At 53.1% G+C, this 18,378-nt stretch overlaps 5 protein-coding genes across 5 annotated transcripts; 4 read left to right on the top strand and 1 right to left on the bottom strand.

The window, feature by feature from the left end:
• Positions 1–221: 221 nt before the first annotated feature.
• On the bottom strand, positions 222–2,462 carry BDZ83DRAFT_790062 (uncharacterized protein). Its single transcript, XM_060515705.1, has 6 exons — positions 1,305–2,462; positions 1,170–1,256; positions 1,044–1,121; positions 754–990; positions 597–694; positions 222–530 (listed from the first exon to the last, which is right to left on the bottom strand). The coding sequence occupies exons 1-6, from the start codon at positions 2,120–2,122 to the stop codon at positions 415–417; spliced, it is 1,434 nt and encodes a 477-aa protein (XP_060368093.1). The 5' UTR covers positions 2,123–2,462; the 3' UTR covers positions 222–414.
• An 835-nt stretch (positions 2,463–3,297) lies between these two features.
• On the top strand, positions 3,298–7,382 carry BDZ83DRAFT_610962 (tetratricopeptide). Its single transcript, XM_060507626.1, has 2 exons — positions 3,298–6,054; positions 6,109–7,382. The coding sequence occupies exons 1-2, from the start codon at positions 3,460–3,462 to the stop codon at positions 7,174–7,176; spliced, it is 3,663 nt and encodes a 1,220-aa protein (XP_060368092.1). The 5' UTR covers positions 3,298–3,459; the 3' UTR covers positions 7,177–7,382.
• A 2,053-nt stretch (positions 7,383–9,435) lies between these two features.
• On the top strand, positions 9,436–11,673 carry BDZ83DRAFT_170850 (alpha amylase). Its single transcript, XM_060501469.1, has 2 exons — positions 9,436–9,653; positions 9,841–11,673. Exon 2 carries the CDS (start codon positions 9,863–9,865, stop codon positions 11,615–11,617), a length of 1,755 nt encoding a protein of 584 aa, XP_060368091.1. The 5' UTR covers positions 9,436–9,653; positions 9,841–9,862; the 3' UTR covers positions 11,618–11,673.
• A 1,094-nt stretch (positions 11,674–12,767) lies between these two features.
• Positions 12,768–14,443, top strand: BDZ83DRAFT_693774 (S-adenosyl-L-methionine-dependent methyltransferase). The gene is made up of 3 exons (XM_060511339.1): positions 12,768–13,217; positions 13,279–13,991; positions 14,079–14,443. Exons 1-3 carry the CDS (start codon positions 12,779–12,781, stop codon positions 14,229–14,231), a joined length of 1,305 nt encoding a protein of 434 aa, XP_060368090.1. The 5' UTR covers positions 12,768–12,778; the 3' UTR covers positions 14,232–14,443.
• A 2,871-nt stretch (positions 14,444–17,314) lies between these two features.
• Positions 17,315–18,322, top strand: BDZ83DRAFT_749568 (uncharacterized protein; the record flags this gene model as incomplete). Its single annotated transcript, XM_060513780.1, has 2 exons — positions 17,315–17,618; positions 18,150–18,322. The coding sequence occupies 2 exons, from the start codon at positions 17,315–17,317 to the stop codon at positions 18,320–18,322; spliced, it is 477 nt and encodes a 158-aa protein (XP_060368089.1).
• Between the last annotated feature and the right edge of the window lie 56 nt (positions 18,323–18,378).

Below are 18,378 nucleotides of genomic sequence, written 5' to 3'. Positions count from 1 at the left end.
TGCTGCTTGCTGCTTTTGTCGTACGGAGTACGCACCCGGACAAGGTATCTCACCTCCATTGCGCACGGGCCAAAGTGACACAAATACCTGTCTTACCAAGTTACCCCTGCTTTACCGCAGTCAGCACCCCGCTGGGCTTCTCTGTGATTTCCAACTCGTGCACATCTCGGCATATTTTATGAACCACAGCTGCACAAATTTCTCTCATTCCATTGGGTATGGACGAACTGTCTGTCTGCATTGCTCTACATCCTTGTAGCACATCTGAACCCTTTTTCCTTACTCCAATACCTATCTAAATCGGTTCAAACAAGCTTTGGTGAGGCAAGTGGCGTAATACACATGCTGTTCCACCTATCTTGTCGGGACCAAAACCGCCAACCCTTAGACAGTAAGTAGGTCGCTGTCTGAAGCTCACGATACTTCACAAGGTCCGAACCCTGTTCCATACTCCTGCCAGGGAAAACCACTTTCGTGGATCAGCCGTTCCCCTTCGCCGCCCGTTCGTGCCAAAAACTCAGTCGTCAAGTCTGTCACCGTAGCTCAGTACGCTCTTCTCGACGGCTTGCTTCGCAGCTGCTCAGGAGCATACTTACCACCGCCCTGGTGGATCGGTCTCGGAGGAGACGGTGGCGGCGAGTAGTCGCTCAGCGAGTCGCTGGTCTCTGTGACATCAGAAATAGACATATCGAATCTCAAGATCAGTCAGTATTCACTCGCCAATCCTTTAGCGGTTCAATTCGTGCGGCTCACCGAAGTTCTTCAATTCTACTCGAGAATCCCCGCAAGTGCTGGTTGGGACTCGAGCCCTGGTCATGTTTCTTCTCTCCTGTTTTGATTGGGCTGCTCTGAGGACCCAGTACCGGCTTCTTCGTCGCCTCAGCAAAATGCATAGCCGTAACTGAGGCGTCTGGATGATCACGTCTAATCTCGCGGGCTGCGTTCTCCTTGGGTCTGCATTTTTCGAGAGGTTTCCTCTGCCGTTGCCCTCTATCAATCGTATCAGCTTGCGGTTCTGTCACAAGACCGAAGAAGTACTTTACTCTTTGCCCTTGCTCGAGCTGGCTTCCGCGGCTATTGGCGGAGTAAAAGTACGGCTAGACACGAAGTCCATGTGAACACTGGCCAGGTCAATAGATATCGAGATCTAAGATTGAGATGCCTCTTACCTATCTCCTTTGGCCGAGAGCTTCTGATCGTTCTCCATGTTGCCTAATCTGACTCCTGCAGCGGCTTTATTTCCATTCTTTAAAGCACTGTGTCTCGTCAGCTTTATATTCATGACTTCAGTCGAGAGATCATACCTCTTAAGGGGCTTGGCAACAGGACGACTATGATGGGTTCCGCCAGTCTCGGTGTCTCCGCAGTTCTGTGTGGAAGTCGGATATGTCTTTGTATCAACAGGCTCAGCCTGGACTTGTTTCTTAGCCGGAGACTCGGTGGTGGCGGCCCCCTCCCGCGACTCATCTTGAGCTTCGCTACCCGAATTGGCTGGGACTGACGAAACACCCTGCATAGTTGTAGGAGTGATGTAGTCATCACTCCGGACTGTGGCAATCGCAGGAGACACTTCAAGAGGTCTCATCGCGTCTGCTCCATGCGTTGCAGCCCTCTTGGTCCGCACTTCAGGAGAAGGCGGCGTAGCAATGGATGTCGCTGAGGTCCGCGAATGGTGGCTGCTGCGTATGGACGGCGCTCGGGTTGAGTCCGAGTCAGAGCTGGCAATTGTTGACGCTCTACCGACTGGGTTATTGAACAGACTGAAGAGCCTTCGGGCAAGTGACGATCTTCTTCGCGGGGGCTGTTGAGAGCGCTGCTCACTTTGCTGAAGGCCAGGCCCCTGGTTCCATGGATGATGAGGGTGTTGCTGGGTTTGAGGATAAGGCTGCGGTTGCTGTTGGTACTGGACATTGATCGGGAATGCCGGGACTGCAGAGGGCACTTGATAGTGTCCAAAGGCTTGCTCTCGCATCGGATGGTACTGGCTCGCCTGGTAAGCCATCGGATATGGGTAGATTGGTTGAGGTGGTCGGAATGGCATCGGCATCGGCATTGGGAAGGGAACCGGAAGTGGCGGGGGAGGAGGTGGGGGGATATGAAGAACTGTCGGATGAGCGATCATTAGTTGAGGAGGCTGCTGTGTGGCTGTTAGCCCCTCGTGTCTGAAGAAGAAGCGCGAGGGCTGGGAGTTGATAGAGGCCGCTTGGCTTCTGGGTCTCGGTCGTCTTTTGGGCCGGACAAGGATGAGGTCACCATCAACCCAATTGTCCTGCTTCTTTTTCGATCGTAGAAAGGAAAGCAGGCCAAGAAAAAGAGATAGGGATACCACAACAATAGTCACAAGAATCCCAGCCTGCTGTGCTTCACTAAGGCATCCCCATCCAGAACATTGGACTGGAGATCCTGGCGGCACTGGGGATACCGGGGGCAATGGACCGCTTGGTTCCTCAACCTGTCGCACTGTCAGAGATCTGGTGATCCGATTGTGAACAGAATCATCCAGGACGCCATCCCTGTCTTTCCTAGCTTTGGGAATGGCCGGCATGGTGACCTGTGTGAAGGATAAGAGCTGTTCGGATGGTCGCAATTGCGGTCGAATGCTGGCTTGGCACCTCTTTCAATTGAGAGACAAGATAGATAGGAAAAGACGAATAGTGATCAATTTTACTTTGCGAGAAATTAAAATCATAAGTGAAAGGTGGTGTGGAATAATCAAATTTGTGTCCGGTTGGCTGAGAAGTTGACAGTGAAGGCGCACCTGCCTCTGTCGGTCGATCAGGGCAACCTCAGTTGCTCCTTCCCCCACTGACTTATTGGACAGTCCAAAGTCCTGGTTCACTTCTGTATTTGAAGGGTATTGGCAGTTTAAGCTATTTCTTTTGGCAAAAGGAAAATGGTAGGACCAGAAGTTTTCCACCTCTTTTCTGCCCGTATTGATGAGCCAGAACTTATGCCTGAATTCCAGTCGATATAGGAGTCTTTTTTGCCTGCGCAATGGCCGTATCATAGAACGAAGATCGACAGGACTCTTCAAGACTTCCACACATATGATTGCAATAAATCATGGTAAATCGGAAAGCTTGGCTATTCTTTTAGAATAACTCATCTCGTGGCGAATTGAAGACATGAGAGCGTGTAAGTGAGCATAAAAGTATATAGTACATATCGCAGGGCTGTAAATTCGTCAGTGACGCCTGTACCTGAGACATCTAATCGCAGATTGACCAATCAAAACTTGATCAACGTTGGTCAACAGCTGCACTGCAAGAGTCCCCCTAGCGTCTTTTATGGACCCATGTGCAAGGCCAGCTGAGCAGGCGTGGCAGGCAAGTACTACGCGACGGATTGATCTTTCTCAGCCTCATCCCAGTTTCCCCCGAATTTATAGATTGCCTTACTTTTTCATCCACTACATCACCAAACTTATTCGAGGCATGTCATAGCCTCCCATCCGCCAAAATGTCAGCCCTCAGGAACGGCGCGATGAATGGCACCAATGGCGCAGCCAGCGCGCCCGTCAGCAAGCGGTTTTCTGACATCCCAGCCGCCATCGACGTCCCGGTTCAAGGCGAAGCCGAAGACGAAGCCGTCGAAATCGATCTCCTCGAGCTTTTCGATGATCCCACCGAACTCTGCACCCTTTTCGAAAACGAACGCGCCGCTCGAACCTACTGGATGACCGTTGCATTGGCCTACGCCAAGCAGAAGAAGATTGACCATGCTATCGAGATGCTGGTCCGAGGTGGAAACGCGATGCGTGACAACAACCCCAGAGAAAAGCTTAGCATGATTGGATGCCTCTGCTGGATGTATCTGTGGAAGAGTCGCGAAGCGCCGAGAGTGCCGCCTGATGGCGAGCTGGCTTCCGAAGCCAAGACGAAAGAATATTACCTGCAACTGGCGACCTCTACGCTAAACGATGCGTCGCGCATCAACCCAGCGTACCCTCCTCTGTTCCTGGCTCGCGGAGTTCTGCAGCTCCTTAGAGCGTCTCTGCAGACCCCTAAGGCAACAGGTCACGGGCAGGTGGACTCTGAAAAGGCGGACTTGTTGCGATCAGCACTCAAGGCTTTCGAAGACGCCATCCGCGTGTCGCAAGGGAAGAATATGCTCGCGGTGATGGGCAAGGCGCGAACTTTCTTCTCACTCGGCAAGTACCCGGAGTCCCTGGCAAGCTACCAAGAGGTTCTGCAGAAGATGCCCAACTTCGTCGACCCCGATCCGAGGATAGGCATTGGCTGCTGTTTCTGGCAGCTGGGCTTCAAGGACGATGCTAAACTTGCTTGGGAGCGATGCATCGAGATCAATCCCGAGCACAAGGTTGGAAACATTCTTCTCGGTCTCTACCATCTTGACGCCAGCAGCCGCATCCCTACGAACAGTCCCGAGTTCCTGCACCTATACAAGAAAGCAATGACCGAGTACACCCAGAAGTCTTTCAAGCTCGACAAGAGCATGCCGCTGACATGCGCTACCTTTGCCGGCTACTTCCTGTCGCGCAAACAGCTCGGCACTGTAGACTCGCTCGCACACAAGGCCATTCAATACACCGATGTCAATGCGATCGCAAGTGACGGCTGGTATCTCTTGGCAAGAAAGGAGCATTACACTGGCGACCCAGAACGCGCTAGTGACTTCTACCGGCGAGCTGACGATGCACGTGGCGGTGCCGAGCGTGGCTACATGCCTGCGAAGTTCGGTGCTGCCCAGCTAGCAGTGCTCCGAGGCGACCTCGGCGAAGCTAAGCTGCGGTTGGAAAAGATAATTCAGCAGTCCAAGAACCACGAAGCTATGATCTTGCTGGGCACTTTGTACGCGGAAGAAGTCTTCGCGAACGAAGACGCGGACGGCAAGGAGGATAAGTCGGCCGAGATGAAGAAGGCGATTTCGCTTCTAGAGGGCGTGCGAGGTGCTTGGAAGGACAGCAAGAAGGGGATGTCCCCAGACGCTGCGGTCTTGTTGAATCTGGCCCGGCTGTACGAGCATGAGTTCCCCGAAAGAGCTCAGCAGTGTCTTCTTCAAGTCGAGGCGCTAGAACTCGACCAAATTCCAGAGGAAGAACGTCCGACTGGAATCGAAGATGAGGCCGAGAATCGCGCAGCTCTTCGCAAGTTCCTTCCCCCGCAGCTCCTCAACAATATCGGTTGCTTTTACTCGCAGTCTGAGAAGCACGAGCAGGCTAGCGAAATGTTTGAGGCGGCTCTGGGTGCTTGCATGAAAATTGGCGAGAAGGACCAAGAGATCGACACGGATGCTTTGGTCACCACGATCAGCTTCAACCTTGGTCGAAGCTACGAGTCACAAAGTATTTACGACAAAGCCACTGAGGTATACGAAGGTTTGCTGAAACGCCACGACGATTATACCGACGCCAGGACCAGACTTGCGTATATCAAGCTCCGTAGGAACCCCAACAAGGAGGGACCTGACGCCGTTGCCAAGCTGTACCAAGAAAACCCTCAGGACCTCGAGGTTCGAGCCTTGTACGGCTGGTACATGGGCAAGGTACACTCTAGAAAGCGCCCACACAACATCAACGAGGACCATGAATTCCGTCATTACAAGCACACACTACAGAACTACGATAAGCATGATCGCTATGCTTTGGTTGGCATGGGCAACTTGTACCTGATCCAAGCTCGAGAGATGCGACGTGAAAGCGACAGTGACAAGGCCAAGAGGAGCGCCACATACAGCAAAGCGGTTGAGTTTTTCGAGAAGGCCCTTTCTCTGGACCCCAAGAATGCGTACGCAGCACAGGGTATTGCCATCGCGTTGGTCGAGGACAAGAAGGATTACAAGACGGCCTTGGGTATTTTCGTCAAGATTCGGGACACTATCAAGGATGCACATGTCTACGTCAACCTTGGTCACATCTATGGCGAGCTCAGGCAGTACTCCAAGGCCATCGAGAATTACGAGGTTGCTTTGTCGAAAGAGGGCAAGGGTAACGATCCCGTTATTCTCGCCTGTCTGGGTCGTACTTGGCTCAACAAGGGCCGATCCGAGAAGCTCCTGGACGCGTACCACGAGGCGCTCAAGTACGCACAAAAGGTAAAATGACCGTCTCCAGGCAATCTTATCTACAGCTTTTAACATGATTTGTAGGCACTTGAGGCAGCACCGGAACAGGTTCACTACAAGTTCAATGTGGCCTTCGTTCAGATCCAAATGGCAACTACCGTTTATGCCCTCAATGAGAACCAGCGGACGCTGGCGCAACTTCAAGAGGCTGCAACTGGGCTTGAATCTGCAATCTCTGCTCTCGACGAGATCGCAAGCCATCCGCAGACTCCTTACCCTAAACACGATGTCGAGCAGCGTGCCAACATGGCCCGCAACACTCAACGCAAGCAGTTGGAGCGAGCTATCGCCAGCCAAAAGGAGTACGAGGAAAAGAACAAAGAGAAGTTGCAAGCCGCTCTCGAGCAGCGTCAAGCCGAGCTTCGGAAACGAGAGGAGGAACGACAACAGGCTCTCGACAAGCAACGCGAGAGACAGGAGAAGATCAGAAGGGAGAGAGAAGAAATCGCGGCAAGGGACAGAGAGATTGCAGAGCGTCGTGCCGAGGAGGAAAAGGCTCGACAGGAAGCCGAAATGACGACCGACAGCGAGACTGGCGACAAGGTCAAGAGGAAGAAGAAGGTGGCGCCAAGGGGCGATGGCGAAAGCCGCCCCAAGAGAGGATCACGCAAGAAGAAGGCCACCGAGACGGACGGTGAAGACTCTGGCGAGGAACGCCCAACAAAGAAGAAGCGCCGCCTTACAAAGAAGGAGTCTACGGTGAACAGCAAGTACAAGTCTGCGGAGATTATTGTTGACAGCGATGACGAGGATGAGGACGAGGATCCCTTGGATCGTGCAGAGAGGGCACTCGAAAAGGCCAGCTCTCCTCTTTCTGACGCCGAAGACAAGGGCGGCGATGACGAGGACAAGATGGAGGTTGACAACAACAGAGACGCCGATGAGGAGGACGATGAGGATGGCGGAATCAGCAGGCGGCAGCAAAGCTCACGGTCTAGGCGGGGCAGGGTCATTGAGAGCGACGAGGACGAGGACGAGGATGAAGCCCCAAAGAAGAATGGAGCGGGCGCAGACTCTGATGACGAGGCTGACAAGACACAACCTGCTGCAGACACCAGCATGGCAGATGCTGATGATGACGACGAGGAGTAGGAAAAGCTCGGAATTGCCCGAAGGGGTTGCTCATTTATTTTGAGGCGACAGTAGGGTGTTCCAAGAGCGTTCATTCGCCTGGGAACCGGGGAACTCCAAAAAGCGTCTTGCGTCTATTCTGGCGGTTTGTAGTATTAAGTATGATAGGATAGGGAATTACACAAAAATGGCACATGACTTGAAACTTATCCGGAACTCTAAAGACTACCATTTTGCCCACTTCGGCGGGCAGTCGGCCGAACCTGGAGGTGCAGCTATCTATCTGACCTGCCTGAGCATTTCCGGACGTCAACCAGGGGTTTCGATAGGGTGCCTCGATATCCGACTAGATCATCGGCCCTACAATGCATTCACACGTGTATCCGTACGAAGCTAAGGTAAGGAGGGTAGGGTACCCCGCGTGGGTGGATTCGGGGGACTGAACGTGAACTTAATCCCAGAAATTCCCAGCAACTGTGAGAAACCGAGCTAGGTTGAGCTGCTTACGGTTCGGGCCTCTGAAGTTGTGAGGCCGGGCAGTTAGGTTACCTTCACATCAAACTTGCCTTGTACAATAACAAGTTAGGTTGCGAGGGAAGATCGAAGTCGGAGAAACAGAAAGTGGCATGCGGCAAGGTAAGGTGCGGAGCCGCAAGGTGGGCAAAGTTTAGGGCGAAGGTTCATATTCCCGTCTGGCGTCGTTGATAAGTGACAACAAGCTTTCAGGGAGGTTCATCAGTGTTACCCTGCCACGCCGTATATCTACCTATCTTGGGGGTGGATTGATGTTATTTCCCGAACGAGTATAAGGGAACACCCTCCCACCGGAACGGTCGTCTCAACAAGCCGGCCGGATAAAGCTGGTGAAGAAGAAGAAGAGGAGGAGGAGGAGGAGGAGGTTCGGCTGAAGCGGTTGAACCTCGGGGCGGGGAGAGATAGGGTTCGGACTTGTTTGTGACTAAGGTAAGGTAAGGTGAGGCAGAGAGACCGAGTCGTACCGAGAAAAAGAAGAAGAGGATAGGCCAGGAGGGAAGAATTATGAGCAAGTGTGGTTTGACGCATGTCGTCGGAGCTGTCGTCGGAGAATCTCCCGTGACGGTAGATCAGACGGAGGTATGGGAGGCGGTAGGCAAAAAGCGGATAACGCATCCGCGAATAGAGAGAGGTCGTGTGCGTCCGTGTGTGTGTGAAGAGGAGTCATGGTTGAAGGAACAACGTGGTCCTCTTTACTCTCTTTTTTGCGCGGGAAGTTGGTCTCACAACCCCTCCTTGGATTTCCAGACATCGTCCATCTGGAGGCTTGGCGTTATGGGAGAACGGCACGGCAGCAACCACGGGCTGCTAAGTAAGGTAGGAACTGAGTGGGAGGTAAATGACACCACTTGGATGAGAGTGGCAATGTTAAGCACTCTTTCTCGGCGCAAAGTTTGCCCAAGCTGTGTGGCCATCCTTGGGATCATCTCACGGTGTAAGTGTGCGCAAGTTTTACGGACCTTGTAGTAAGGTAGCTAGCTAGCTTGTCTGGGTTGGGTTGGGTTGGATGGTTGGATTTCGTTGGACGGATAAGTTGTAATAGGTTTGTAAACCGGATGGTAAGCTTAGTTAATAGACAGAAATCTCACAAGAGGCACGGCACATGAACATCCATCACAAGGAAGAAGGTCCAAGACTCTCCAATACTCCAATAACTCTCCAAATAAAGAAGGGGTCGGCACCGCACCGATCTACAATTTTAGCGAGAGTTTTCCCGTCCGCCTATCTTACCCGCTAACCCAACCCGCGCCCCTGGGTTGGGCGTGGAGTTCGCTCTTTTTCTTCGCCTGTATTATTCGCACACACAACCATACACACGCAGCACCACGCAGCACCACGCACCACCTACCTACTTCCTACACACCACCCACACCACAACTCGACAACCCCAAAGAACTAACGGATACCTCGCCGCGGGGCACACACATGGACCATGGTTCCAAGAACAGTCCGCACGGCGCGGGGGGAGCCAATGGTATTTTCCCCAGACTTTACAGCGAGAATTGAGCTCCTTTCAGGCCAAGTCATTGGTCGGCCCAGCGCGCACCACCACCCACACACCATTAAGCCGTCGAACGCGCACCTTAGCAAACACAGTTAATTAGCACGATTAGGTGGCCGCCCACCCCGCGCGGGCAGCAAGTAAACTCGGGACTGACTCCAAGGAGGACCAAGGGCCACCACCCGCATGCAGCGCTTGCATGCACCGGCCTGTCATCGAGAGGGACGATCTTCCGCACCGTGGCCCACACACGCACGACGTTTCGTGTCCCGCCTCGGTTATTGCCAGTGTCTTTCGACCACCTTTTTTTCTGACTTGGATCCAACTTGAGAGACAGAGCGAGGTCAAAGAGAGAGCGAGAGAGGGGGCGGGGAAAGACAGTTGCGCCCCCGTGCTTAGATCGACTGTGGCCCGGTTTGTGAGGATGTAGGTATGTATATAAGTCAGAGCGAGGAGCTTCCAGGTGCGCAACCCTTTTTTGAGCTCGCAAGCTAGTTCTGGTGTGTTGCTCTGTCTGCCCTGCGCTCCTCTACTCTGTACTGAGCATATCTACTGTCCCACTTCCTTCTCCCTTCTTTTTCCCCCTCCTCTCTCTCTCTCTCTCTTTCACACCCAATTGCAATCTCTCTAGGTAGACTGACTTTCAGCAGCTCTGTCAGACTGGTTTTCGGTATGGGTTCAATAACTCTGAACAACGCCAGCAGAGCCTGGTGGAAGGATGCCGTCATCTACCAAATCTACCCCGCCAGCTTCAAGGACGGCAACGGAGATGGCCTCGGTGACGTCCAGGGCATGATTGACAAGGTCGATTACCTCAAGGACCTGGGCACCGACATCGTCTGGGTCTCACCCATGTACGCCAGTCCGCAGGTCGATATGGGCTACGATATTTCCGATTACCAGGATGTCCACCGCCCCTACGGCACCGTCCGCGACATGGAGGTCCTCATTGAGGAATGCCACAAGCGCGGCATGAAGCTCATCCTCGACCTCGTCGTCAACCACACCTCAGACCAGCACAAGTGGTTTCAAGAGTCGAGATCCTCAAAAACGAACCCCAAGCGGAACTGGTATATCTGGAAGCCACCCCGCTACGCCGAGGACGGCACCCGCCTGCCTCCCACCAACTGGCGAAGCCACTTCAGCGGTAGCACATGGGAGTGGGACGAGCCCACGGGCGAGTACTACCTCCACCTCTTTGCCAAGGAGCAGCCCGACCTCAACTGGGAGAACGAGGAGACGCGCGAGGCCATTTACGAGAACGCCATGCGCTTCTGGCTCGACAAAGGCGTCGACGGCTTCCGCATCGACACGGTCAACATGTACAGCAAGGGCGTCGACTTCCGCGACGCCCCCATCATGAACAAGAACGCCTACGAGCAGCCCGCCTACATGATCTACTGCAACGGCCCGCGGATACACGAGTTTCTGCGCGAGATGAACGCAAAAGTCCTCAACCACTACGACACCGTCACCGTTGGCGAGCTCCCCCACACCCCGGACCCGAAACACGTCCTCAAGTTCATCAGCGCCGCCGACCGCCAGCTCGACATGGTCTTCCAGTTCGACATTGTCGACCTCGGCCAGGGCGTTGGCTACAAGTACCAGGCGCAGAAGTGGACCTTGCCCGAGCTCAAGCGCATCGTGGCGAAGTGGCAGCAATTCATCGAGGGCACCGACGGCTGGACGACGGCCTTTTGCGAGAACCACGACCAGGGAAGATCTGTCTCGCGCTGGGGCAGCGACAAGCCCGAGTGGCGGGAGACGTCGGCCAAGATGCTGGCGCTCATGATGTGCTCGCAGACGGGCACGCTCTTCGTCTACCAGGGCCAGGAGATCGGCATGACCAACGTCTCGCGCAGCTGGGGCATCGAAGACTACAAGGACATTGAGGCGCTCAACTACTACGACGATATCAAGAAGGAATTTGGCGAGGGCAGCGACATGCTCAAGTACGTCATGGACGGCATCAACCTGCTCGGCCGCGACAACGCGCGCATCCCGATGCAGTGGGACGACAAGCCGTACGCCGGCTTCACGGACAACAAGGACGGCGCGTGGATGCGCGTCCACGACGAGTACCGGTCCATCAACGTCGCCAAGCAAGAAAAGGAACCGGGCTCGGTGCTGAACTTCTGGCGCGAGATGCTGAAGTTGCGCAAGGAGGAGGGCGATCTTCTCACGCACGGCGCGTTTGAGCTGTTTGATGTTGAGAATAAGGAGACGTTTGTGTATAAGAAGTCGCGCGGGGGCCGGAGCGCCGTTGTGGTGCTGAACTTCACGGGCGAGGAGCAGGCGGTCGAGGTACCCAGCGAGGGCGGCAAGATCCGGGTCGGAAACTACGACGATGTCAAGGAGAGGGTTGCTTCCGAGGGCGGCAAGACGGTTTTGAGGCCCTGGGAGGGACGTTTGTATCTGCAAGGTTGAAGTTGTGTAAGCATGTGGTTCTTTGGATATACCTCCTGAGTTATAGGGTAAAATGGTTTGGTGGAACAAGATCTAGTGCAGACTTGCGGATTGCGCTATTTGGATTGATGGTCTATAGAGAGACGCTCGACCCACTGCGGCTAGAACTTTTGGAATTTTTTCCGTTCAGGATATCAAATGAAGCTATTTCCAACTCCTCAAGACTGCCTCTTTGTACCTTTTGGAGTCGCTAAATGAACGCATAGCCCCCAAAGTTGGGGTAAGCCCCCCCCCCCCTCTCTGTCGGCTCCCCGCATACGGTTGCATCCCCACACCATCTTTAATCTTCCAACATCCATCCAACGTCCCCCAAAACGTACTTTCTCAACCAAAGTTTGCTTGGAGAGCTGATCCAAACAAATATTCGGTGGAAGAAGGGATTGGTTGATTCATAGGCATTTTCAAAATGCAATAAAGAGACTTTTATTGTATGATTATGCTGCTGTTGGTCCTCTTGAAAGTTACTGCGCTTAGTTCTGGAAGAATGCATTGTGAAGTGTGTGTGAGAGAGTCAGAGAAAAGGAGGAAGCCAAGGTGGTGTCTTGCATGGACAAAATACACGGAGCCAAATAATCTTCTAATTCCAAAGCCATATGCTTTCACATCATTCTGCTGACCAATTCGGCTGGCTTTTCTTTCTTCTTGCTTACAGTCTGGCAAACTAATGCCCTTCATCCTGATACAGATTAGCGTTGCATGGTATGCTTGAAAGCCCGCAAAGGAGTTTTGTCGTTTCGACGGAATATCTATCCAAAGTTGACATTCAACCATGTTTGAAGACCTACGAGGTGCTTTATAACTTGAGATCGAGATGAGACCCTATCTTTCCACGAATATGCACAAGCGACTAAGCAATGTCGGGGCGCTTAAAGTACCGCTTCAAAATCAGTCACGCTCCGGTAACAATAACATATCGCACAACGAATACGTATAAAAGACTGAGCAATGTTAAGAATTCCCAAGTCCCGCTCTAGTATCAGTCACGATCCGGTTATAGCCTTGTATCATGCTATGAATACGTGCGAGCGACTAAGCAATGATGAGAGGTATCTGTTATAAATAGCTTCTCACGTCTCCAATCTCTCGAACCTCCTACTTACCATCCAACCCACCACAGCCAAGATGCCTTCCCTCAGTCAAAGCTTAGCCCTGGGGTACGTCATCGTACTTCAGGTGCTCTACCTCTCCTTCGGCACCGGAGGAGGAATCATCATCGACCTCGTTCTGGCCGCTTTTATAGCAGTCCCCGTCACTGCCCCCATCTGGCTCATTGCCTCCGCCGTCAGCCCTCGCATCAGCGAGGCCGTCCTGCCCGGTCGTCCTATCGAATACTACATGACCTACAAGCATCCGGCAAATTTCAAGTACCGCGGCAAGAGAAAGATCCCGATGGCAACTTTTTGCCAGACCTACCTCGATGGAGACGTTAAGATGGACGGAGACACCCTGGCTATCCTCGAGAAGAGACATGACTGGGCTTCTTTCCGTCTGACCTTCGGTTTCATTTACTTCGCTCTCTTCAAGCTCATCCCAAAGGTTGTTAAGGATCTCTACTTTCATGGTAAATTTCTCTCTAATCCCACCCAAGTCACATTATAAACGCCTAATCATTATGTACCCAGATGACGGATACATCCACCCAGCCCACGAGAGACTCGATCTAGGCATACTCCGCGGCTTCCTGGGACCCCGGATGATGTACACTTCCGGTCTCGTCCGCGACACCAACCAGCAAGAATCTCTCGAAGAGCCCGAGAACAACAAGCTCGGCGTCATCTGCGAAAAGATTCACCTCAACCCGTACGACAGAGTCCTCAGCATCGGCTACGGCTGGGAAGCGTTCGCCAACTACGCTCGTCGTATCTTCCTGCACGTCCCGTTCACTGGTCTCAACCAAACCGGCGAGTACACCAATATCCCTCACATCAGAGGCGGCTACAAGAAGATTGTTTGTACGCATTTGGCCGAGCACAAGGGCCCCGGCAACTTCATGGCTCTGCACATGGGTCCCTGCGAGTATGCAGACTTCTTCCAGCACATTCACGGCCTGCTCGCCGATAACGGCATCTTCTTCCTCGAGGTCTCGGGCGCGAATGAGTCCTGGCAGTACGAGGATCTCGTTTGGAGACTCCTGATGGCCAAGTACGTCTGCCTCGACGCCGTTCCCTATGCCTCGCTCGCATCCTTGATCCAACGGCTCGATAGCGCCGGTTTGAGAGTCAATCGTATGGAAAACGTCGGTCGCCACTACTCTGAGACGGTCCGGAAGTGGTACGGTAACTTTGTGCGAAACCGGGAGGCTCTGGTGGCCATGTATGGCTCCAAGATCTACCGGGTGAGTCTTCTTCCACAACTCTTTCTCTCTGAGCCCCCTTCTTGTCTTGAGGTCTATGAACTGTTGACATTCAGTGTAAATTGTTAGACGTTCGAGTTCTTTCTGGCTTACATGGTCATCATCTTCGGCCAAGGCAGCGCCAACACTTACCAGATTGTCGTAACCAAGAATCCCAGTTCTGTCAACCGAACCGAGTCTGAGCTTGAAGTTGAAGAGTCATATCGGGATCTCTGCGAGTAGTTCCTTGTATGTCTCTTTCTTCGATTCAAATTCAATGGATCTATTCATCTCTCAGGGTTTTGCGCATTTTATAAGGAAGCGGTATTATGGGATGGGTTATGGCTGGAATCGGGTCAAATGGCGAGGACGCAGTGTCACAATGGAGACCTAGAATCACCATGGTCAATAGCATAGAAGTAGCAAGAACTAGAGTTCCTTGATCTTCTCCCATGGAATCTGCGTTGAAATCAATTGATGAGTGGTGACAAAATGGTTGGCTGTGAGGAACAACAATGATGTGGCGAGAGAGGTGATACAGCATTAGACTTATTCCATCGCTTCGCCAAGAAATGCAAGATACGGTCGCCTTCGCGTGTGAATAATAACCGACGTAGAGACTCGGCGACTTGCGATACCTCCGAGGTTCAAGTAAGTGGAAGTGCTCGACCAAACTTTTCAAAAGCAAGGAGGAAAGGGGAGACAGCCTAGGATGCGGTACCACAAACTTTTCAAAGAAAAGCATAGTACCAAACGGACTTTATAGTGTCAAAATCAAGTGAGGACCGAGTGACTGGATGAGAACTTGTTTGCGCTCAAGCAGATGAGGAAGAAACATAAAGGCAAACACCACGAGAACGTGTTTGTACCACCCTCCCTCTTAGAGAAGGGAAATTAGCGCAGCTCGGATCAAACTCGCGATCGAACATACCACAAACAGCACTTCCATCAAACTGTTCCGCCTTACATGGTCACTGTTCTCTCTGAGAGAGGAACAAAGACGCATGGCCAAAGCTGCGAATAAAATCAAGGGCAACCCCTTTTTGCCAGCCTCCGCCTCGATTTCCCATCTCTTTCGTCAAATCTTCATCCCCCCCCCCCCCTCGCCCCATCAACACGTTGATTCTAACAAAATCATCTTAGTTACTACCTCTTGTTGGTCAAACTTCCGACGATGCAGACCCTCTCGGTTCTGCTCTTCGTCGTTGCGGCTAGTATACCGACGGCCGAAACCTTTGGATTCTGGCGTCCTAACCTGATAGAACTATCGACACAGCTCGGAGTCAACGACAGCAGTCCCGCACTACCGAGGGCAAATCGATGGCCACGGCCGCAGCTGACGCCGGTATTCATGAATTCAAATGCCGTCGTAAAGAGACTGGAGCAGAGACCCCTTACCACGGCCGTGACCATAGGCTCAAATACATGCGGCTTATTCACCCTATCTAAAGAGACAGGTCTTGGTTAGTGTTCTACCTTCTTCTATTCCCACCATTAAAACACCAATCTTGGCCTTTGGTAGACAAAAGCACCATCCGAGGATCCTGGTCTCAACGGTATGCTGATGAACATCTCTTTCGGCTGCCTCAGTGGTACGATCACGTACTTGCGATGAAGACACCCGCTGCACCATACAAAATGATTATCTAGCCTGTGGAGCAGCCTTGGCAACCGCGTGTTTGCCTCACGGTCACTCCATGTGCAGCCCATTTCCATCTCAGACTCGCGGAAGGGATACATTGTGCTGGTACGTCCCCGCGCTTCCCAAGACAACATGACATGTTGCCTCACCTCTTCTTCTTTGTCGTGGGAAGATGACACTAATAGTATCTGGAAAAACTATAGCACGTCAACGAACAGCTTGAACGGGGACTGCCAGGAGTTCCGCCGGAAAGAGGGCACCCAAGACAAGACACTCTGGGGATGTCGCGAGAAGGGCTTGCCGTGGGATTCCCTCGTTTACCTGTATACCGCATCGACCAATTTGCTCCCTCCAGCTCCTGCTACCACTACGTCTTCTTCTTCTCCAGCAGATACGCGAACCACGTCCGTGCCAGGCTCCTCCTCGACAGCCTCAGACGACACGCCAACCCCCTCCGTCCCATCAGGTCCGACACTTTCGACAGCCTCCTCGACGAGCGCACCGACGCCGGAACCTTCCAACGGCGGTGGTGGCGGCGCTGCTCCATCCAGCGGTAATCAGACGGGTGCCGTTGTCGGCGGCGTCCTCGGCAGCGTGACCATCCTCGCCGTCGCCGGCTGCGTCGCCACATGGCTCGTCGTGAGACGGAGACGAGCGTCCTCGGTCCGGGGAGAATCGAGAGGCGGCGGCCACGTCTCGCCGTCCCCTAGCCACGAGCTCGCCGGCGACCAGCCGGGTGTGTCTCCGACGAATCCGAAAGAGGGAGAGCAGTGGAACTATCAGTCCATGTCGCCCATGTCGCCCACGTCCTCGTCTGCGCATCGGGATGTGTTTCAGGCACCGGCGAACGATTCTATAGGAAGCGCGATGAAACCGGCTGAGTTGGGCTGATTTGAAATGTTCAATGATCTGGCGAACTTCACTGTTTCTCCAGCATCTGGTTCTACTCGAAAGGCCCTGGCGGACCAAGCGGTCTTATGGGAATGACTTTATCATGTTTTTCTTCTTAGGTATAAGTGTAAGTCCTGCAAGCAGAGATAACCCATTGTTCAGATCTTAATGGCTGTTGTCTCTCAACGTACTACCGCGCATCTCACCGGGATCGATATTGTATTTAGCTGTACGCAGGTAATGCTACATACATCCCATGGAGAAATTTATTATAGATATCCCCCGGGCCCGCAAAGCCTAGCCATGTTGAACACGTCGAGATTGAATTACACACTGTTTGAGCTCGGTGACATGATGATTTCACCTTCGATGGCTAGAGCACACCTCGCGCATTCGCCTGGTTCAATCATTGCTATTTCAAGAGCACGTGGCCATAGCTCAAGACCTCGACAGCCATTGATGAGGTTCGGAACCATGCAACATAGTAGAGATATTCCGCCCTTGAAACTCTCAGCCAGATGTTTGCGTCGTATGAGGGCAGAGGAAGCGACGTGATGAACAAAGAGACGCAGTTTTGGCCCATTTTGGGTCTCGATTCGAATACAAGCAAGGGCAACCCACTTCGCTTGTGTCTTTCGTCGTACATGTTTGCTCCTACTTCGATCGTTTCTATTCCAGTTTGAGTCACCTTTGAACTTCAAAAACACCCGAGTCCGCCCTCAGAAAGATGCCAAGAGCCTTCTGACTTATATGAACCAAGTCAAAATGCCCTTCTGCGCGTCTCCTCTTCGCAATGGCCCGCCCGTTTCTGAAGGCACGTACGTCTCTTGGCTTCTTCATTGCTTGCTCCCCTTCGTTGCTCGATATGCGAGGCCACGCTATTCTACTCGCTTTCGCTAGCACCCTCCTGTCTCCAACGACAGCGGACCCCATCGCCCTCGCCATCGTCATGCCAACAGAGAGCGCAAGTCTCCCGCTCGGCAGGTTGAAAAGCAGCGGCCCGCTAGACCAACAGCGGTCTGGAGTCCCGACCCCGAGGCAGGTCATCTCAGAGGGCACAGGAAAGGAAACGTGCGGGTTCTTCAGAACAGGGGGAGGTTAGTTGTCTTTATTCATAATCTTTACCTCACACCTGCCTGGATTTTCTTCCCCCAAGTAATGCTTTCTCCGGGGAGAGAGAGAGAGAGAGGAAAGGGGGAGAGATTGGATCAGACCAGGAAGTAAAAAGAATGAACCCGTACTAACGCAAAACCTATCAACCTCTTCTCAGAACTCGCATTAGTCACCTGCACAGCCGGCACAGGAACCTCAAGAATCGCATGCCACAACACGGGCAGATGGCTCTGCGGAAGCCTGTACTCGACTTGTCTAGGTCCCGCCGAACCAGTCTGCAGCGGCAAGACAGAGAACGGGGAGAGGACCCTATGCTGGTATGTCGGAAAGCTGAACCACTTTACCTTCTCGCCCCCCTCTTTCGATTTCAGCCTCGGACACACTAACATGACCTCCCCCTTTCGCAAAGTAACACAGAAAGCCCCGTCTGCGGCACCCTTCCACGCGGCTCAGGCGAAAGCCAGAGAACGGGCCTAGCCTGCTTCGGCGCCGACTTCAAGACAAAATCCATCCAGAGCCTCGCGTCGAATACGTGGCCGACCTTTATCACGGACCCGCTACCACCGTTATCATCAACATCGTCATCGTCGTCTTCTTCGCCTTCGGCTACGTCCAGGCCCCAGATCGCGTCTGCGAAACCCTGCGCTACCCCGACGACCGCTACACCCTCGGCGTCTTCGACGAGTAGACCAATCAAGACGTCAACGTTCGGGGTCCCTGATCCCTCGCCTCCGCCTGCGATGG

The sequence above is a fragment of the Colletotrichum acutatum genome (assembly GCF_030867785.1).
Source record: "Colletotrichum acutatum strain CBS 112980 chromosome Unknown BDZ83scaffold_20, whole genome shotgun sequence".
In the NCBI taxonomy this organism is placed as follows: Eukaryota; Fungi; Ascomycota; class Sordariomycetes; order Glomerellales; family Glomerellaceae; genus Colletotrichum; species Colletotrichum acutatum.
Note: the sequence above shows the minus strand (reverse complement) of the source record. Positions and strands in the feature narration are given on the sequence as shown.

Bases quoted from the DNA above. Each gene is read 5' to 3' on its own strand.
- BDZ83DRAFT_790062 (XM_060515705.1), bottom strand. From the start codon at position 2,122: ATGATCGCTCATCCGACAGTTCTTCATATCCCCCCACCTCCTCCCCCG. The intron at 1,257-1,304 runs GTATGATCTCTC...GACGAGACACAG, and splicing joins GTTGCCAAGCCCCTTAAGAG to TGCTTTAAAGAATGGAAATA. The intron at 991-1,043 runs GTAAAGTACTTC...TACGATTGATAG, and splicing joins AGCTCGAGCAAGGGCAAAGA to AGGGCAACGGCAGAGGAAAC.
- BDZ83DRAFT_610962 (XM_060507626.1), top strand. From the start codon at position 3,460: ATGTCAGCCCTCAGGAACGGCGCGATGAATGGCACCAATGGCGCAGCC. The intron at 6,055-6,108 runs GTAAAATGACCG...CATGATTTGTAG, and splicing joins CGCTCAAGTACGCACAAAAG to GCACTTGAGGCAGCACCGGA.
- BDZ83DRAFT_170850 (XM_060501469.1), top strand. From the start codon at position 9,863: ATGGGTTCAATAACTCTGAACAACGCCAGCAGAGCCTGGTGGAAGGAT.
- BDZ83DRAFT_693774 (XM_060511339.1), top strand. From the start codon at position 12,779: ATGCCTTCCCTCAGTCAAAGCTTAGCCCTGGGGTACGTCATCGTACTT. The intron at 13,218-13,278 runs GTAAATTTCTCT...TTATGTACCCAG, and splicing joins TAAGGATCTCTACTTTCATG to ATGACGGATACATCCACCCA. The intron at 13,992-14,078 runs GTGAGTCTTCTT...GTAAATTGTTAG, and splicing joins ATGGCTCCAAGATCTACCGG to ACGTTCGAGTTCTTTCTGGC.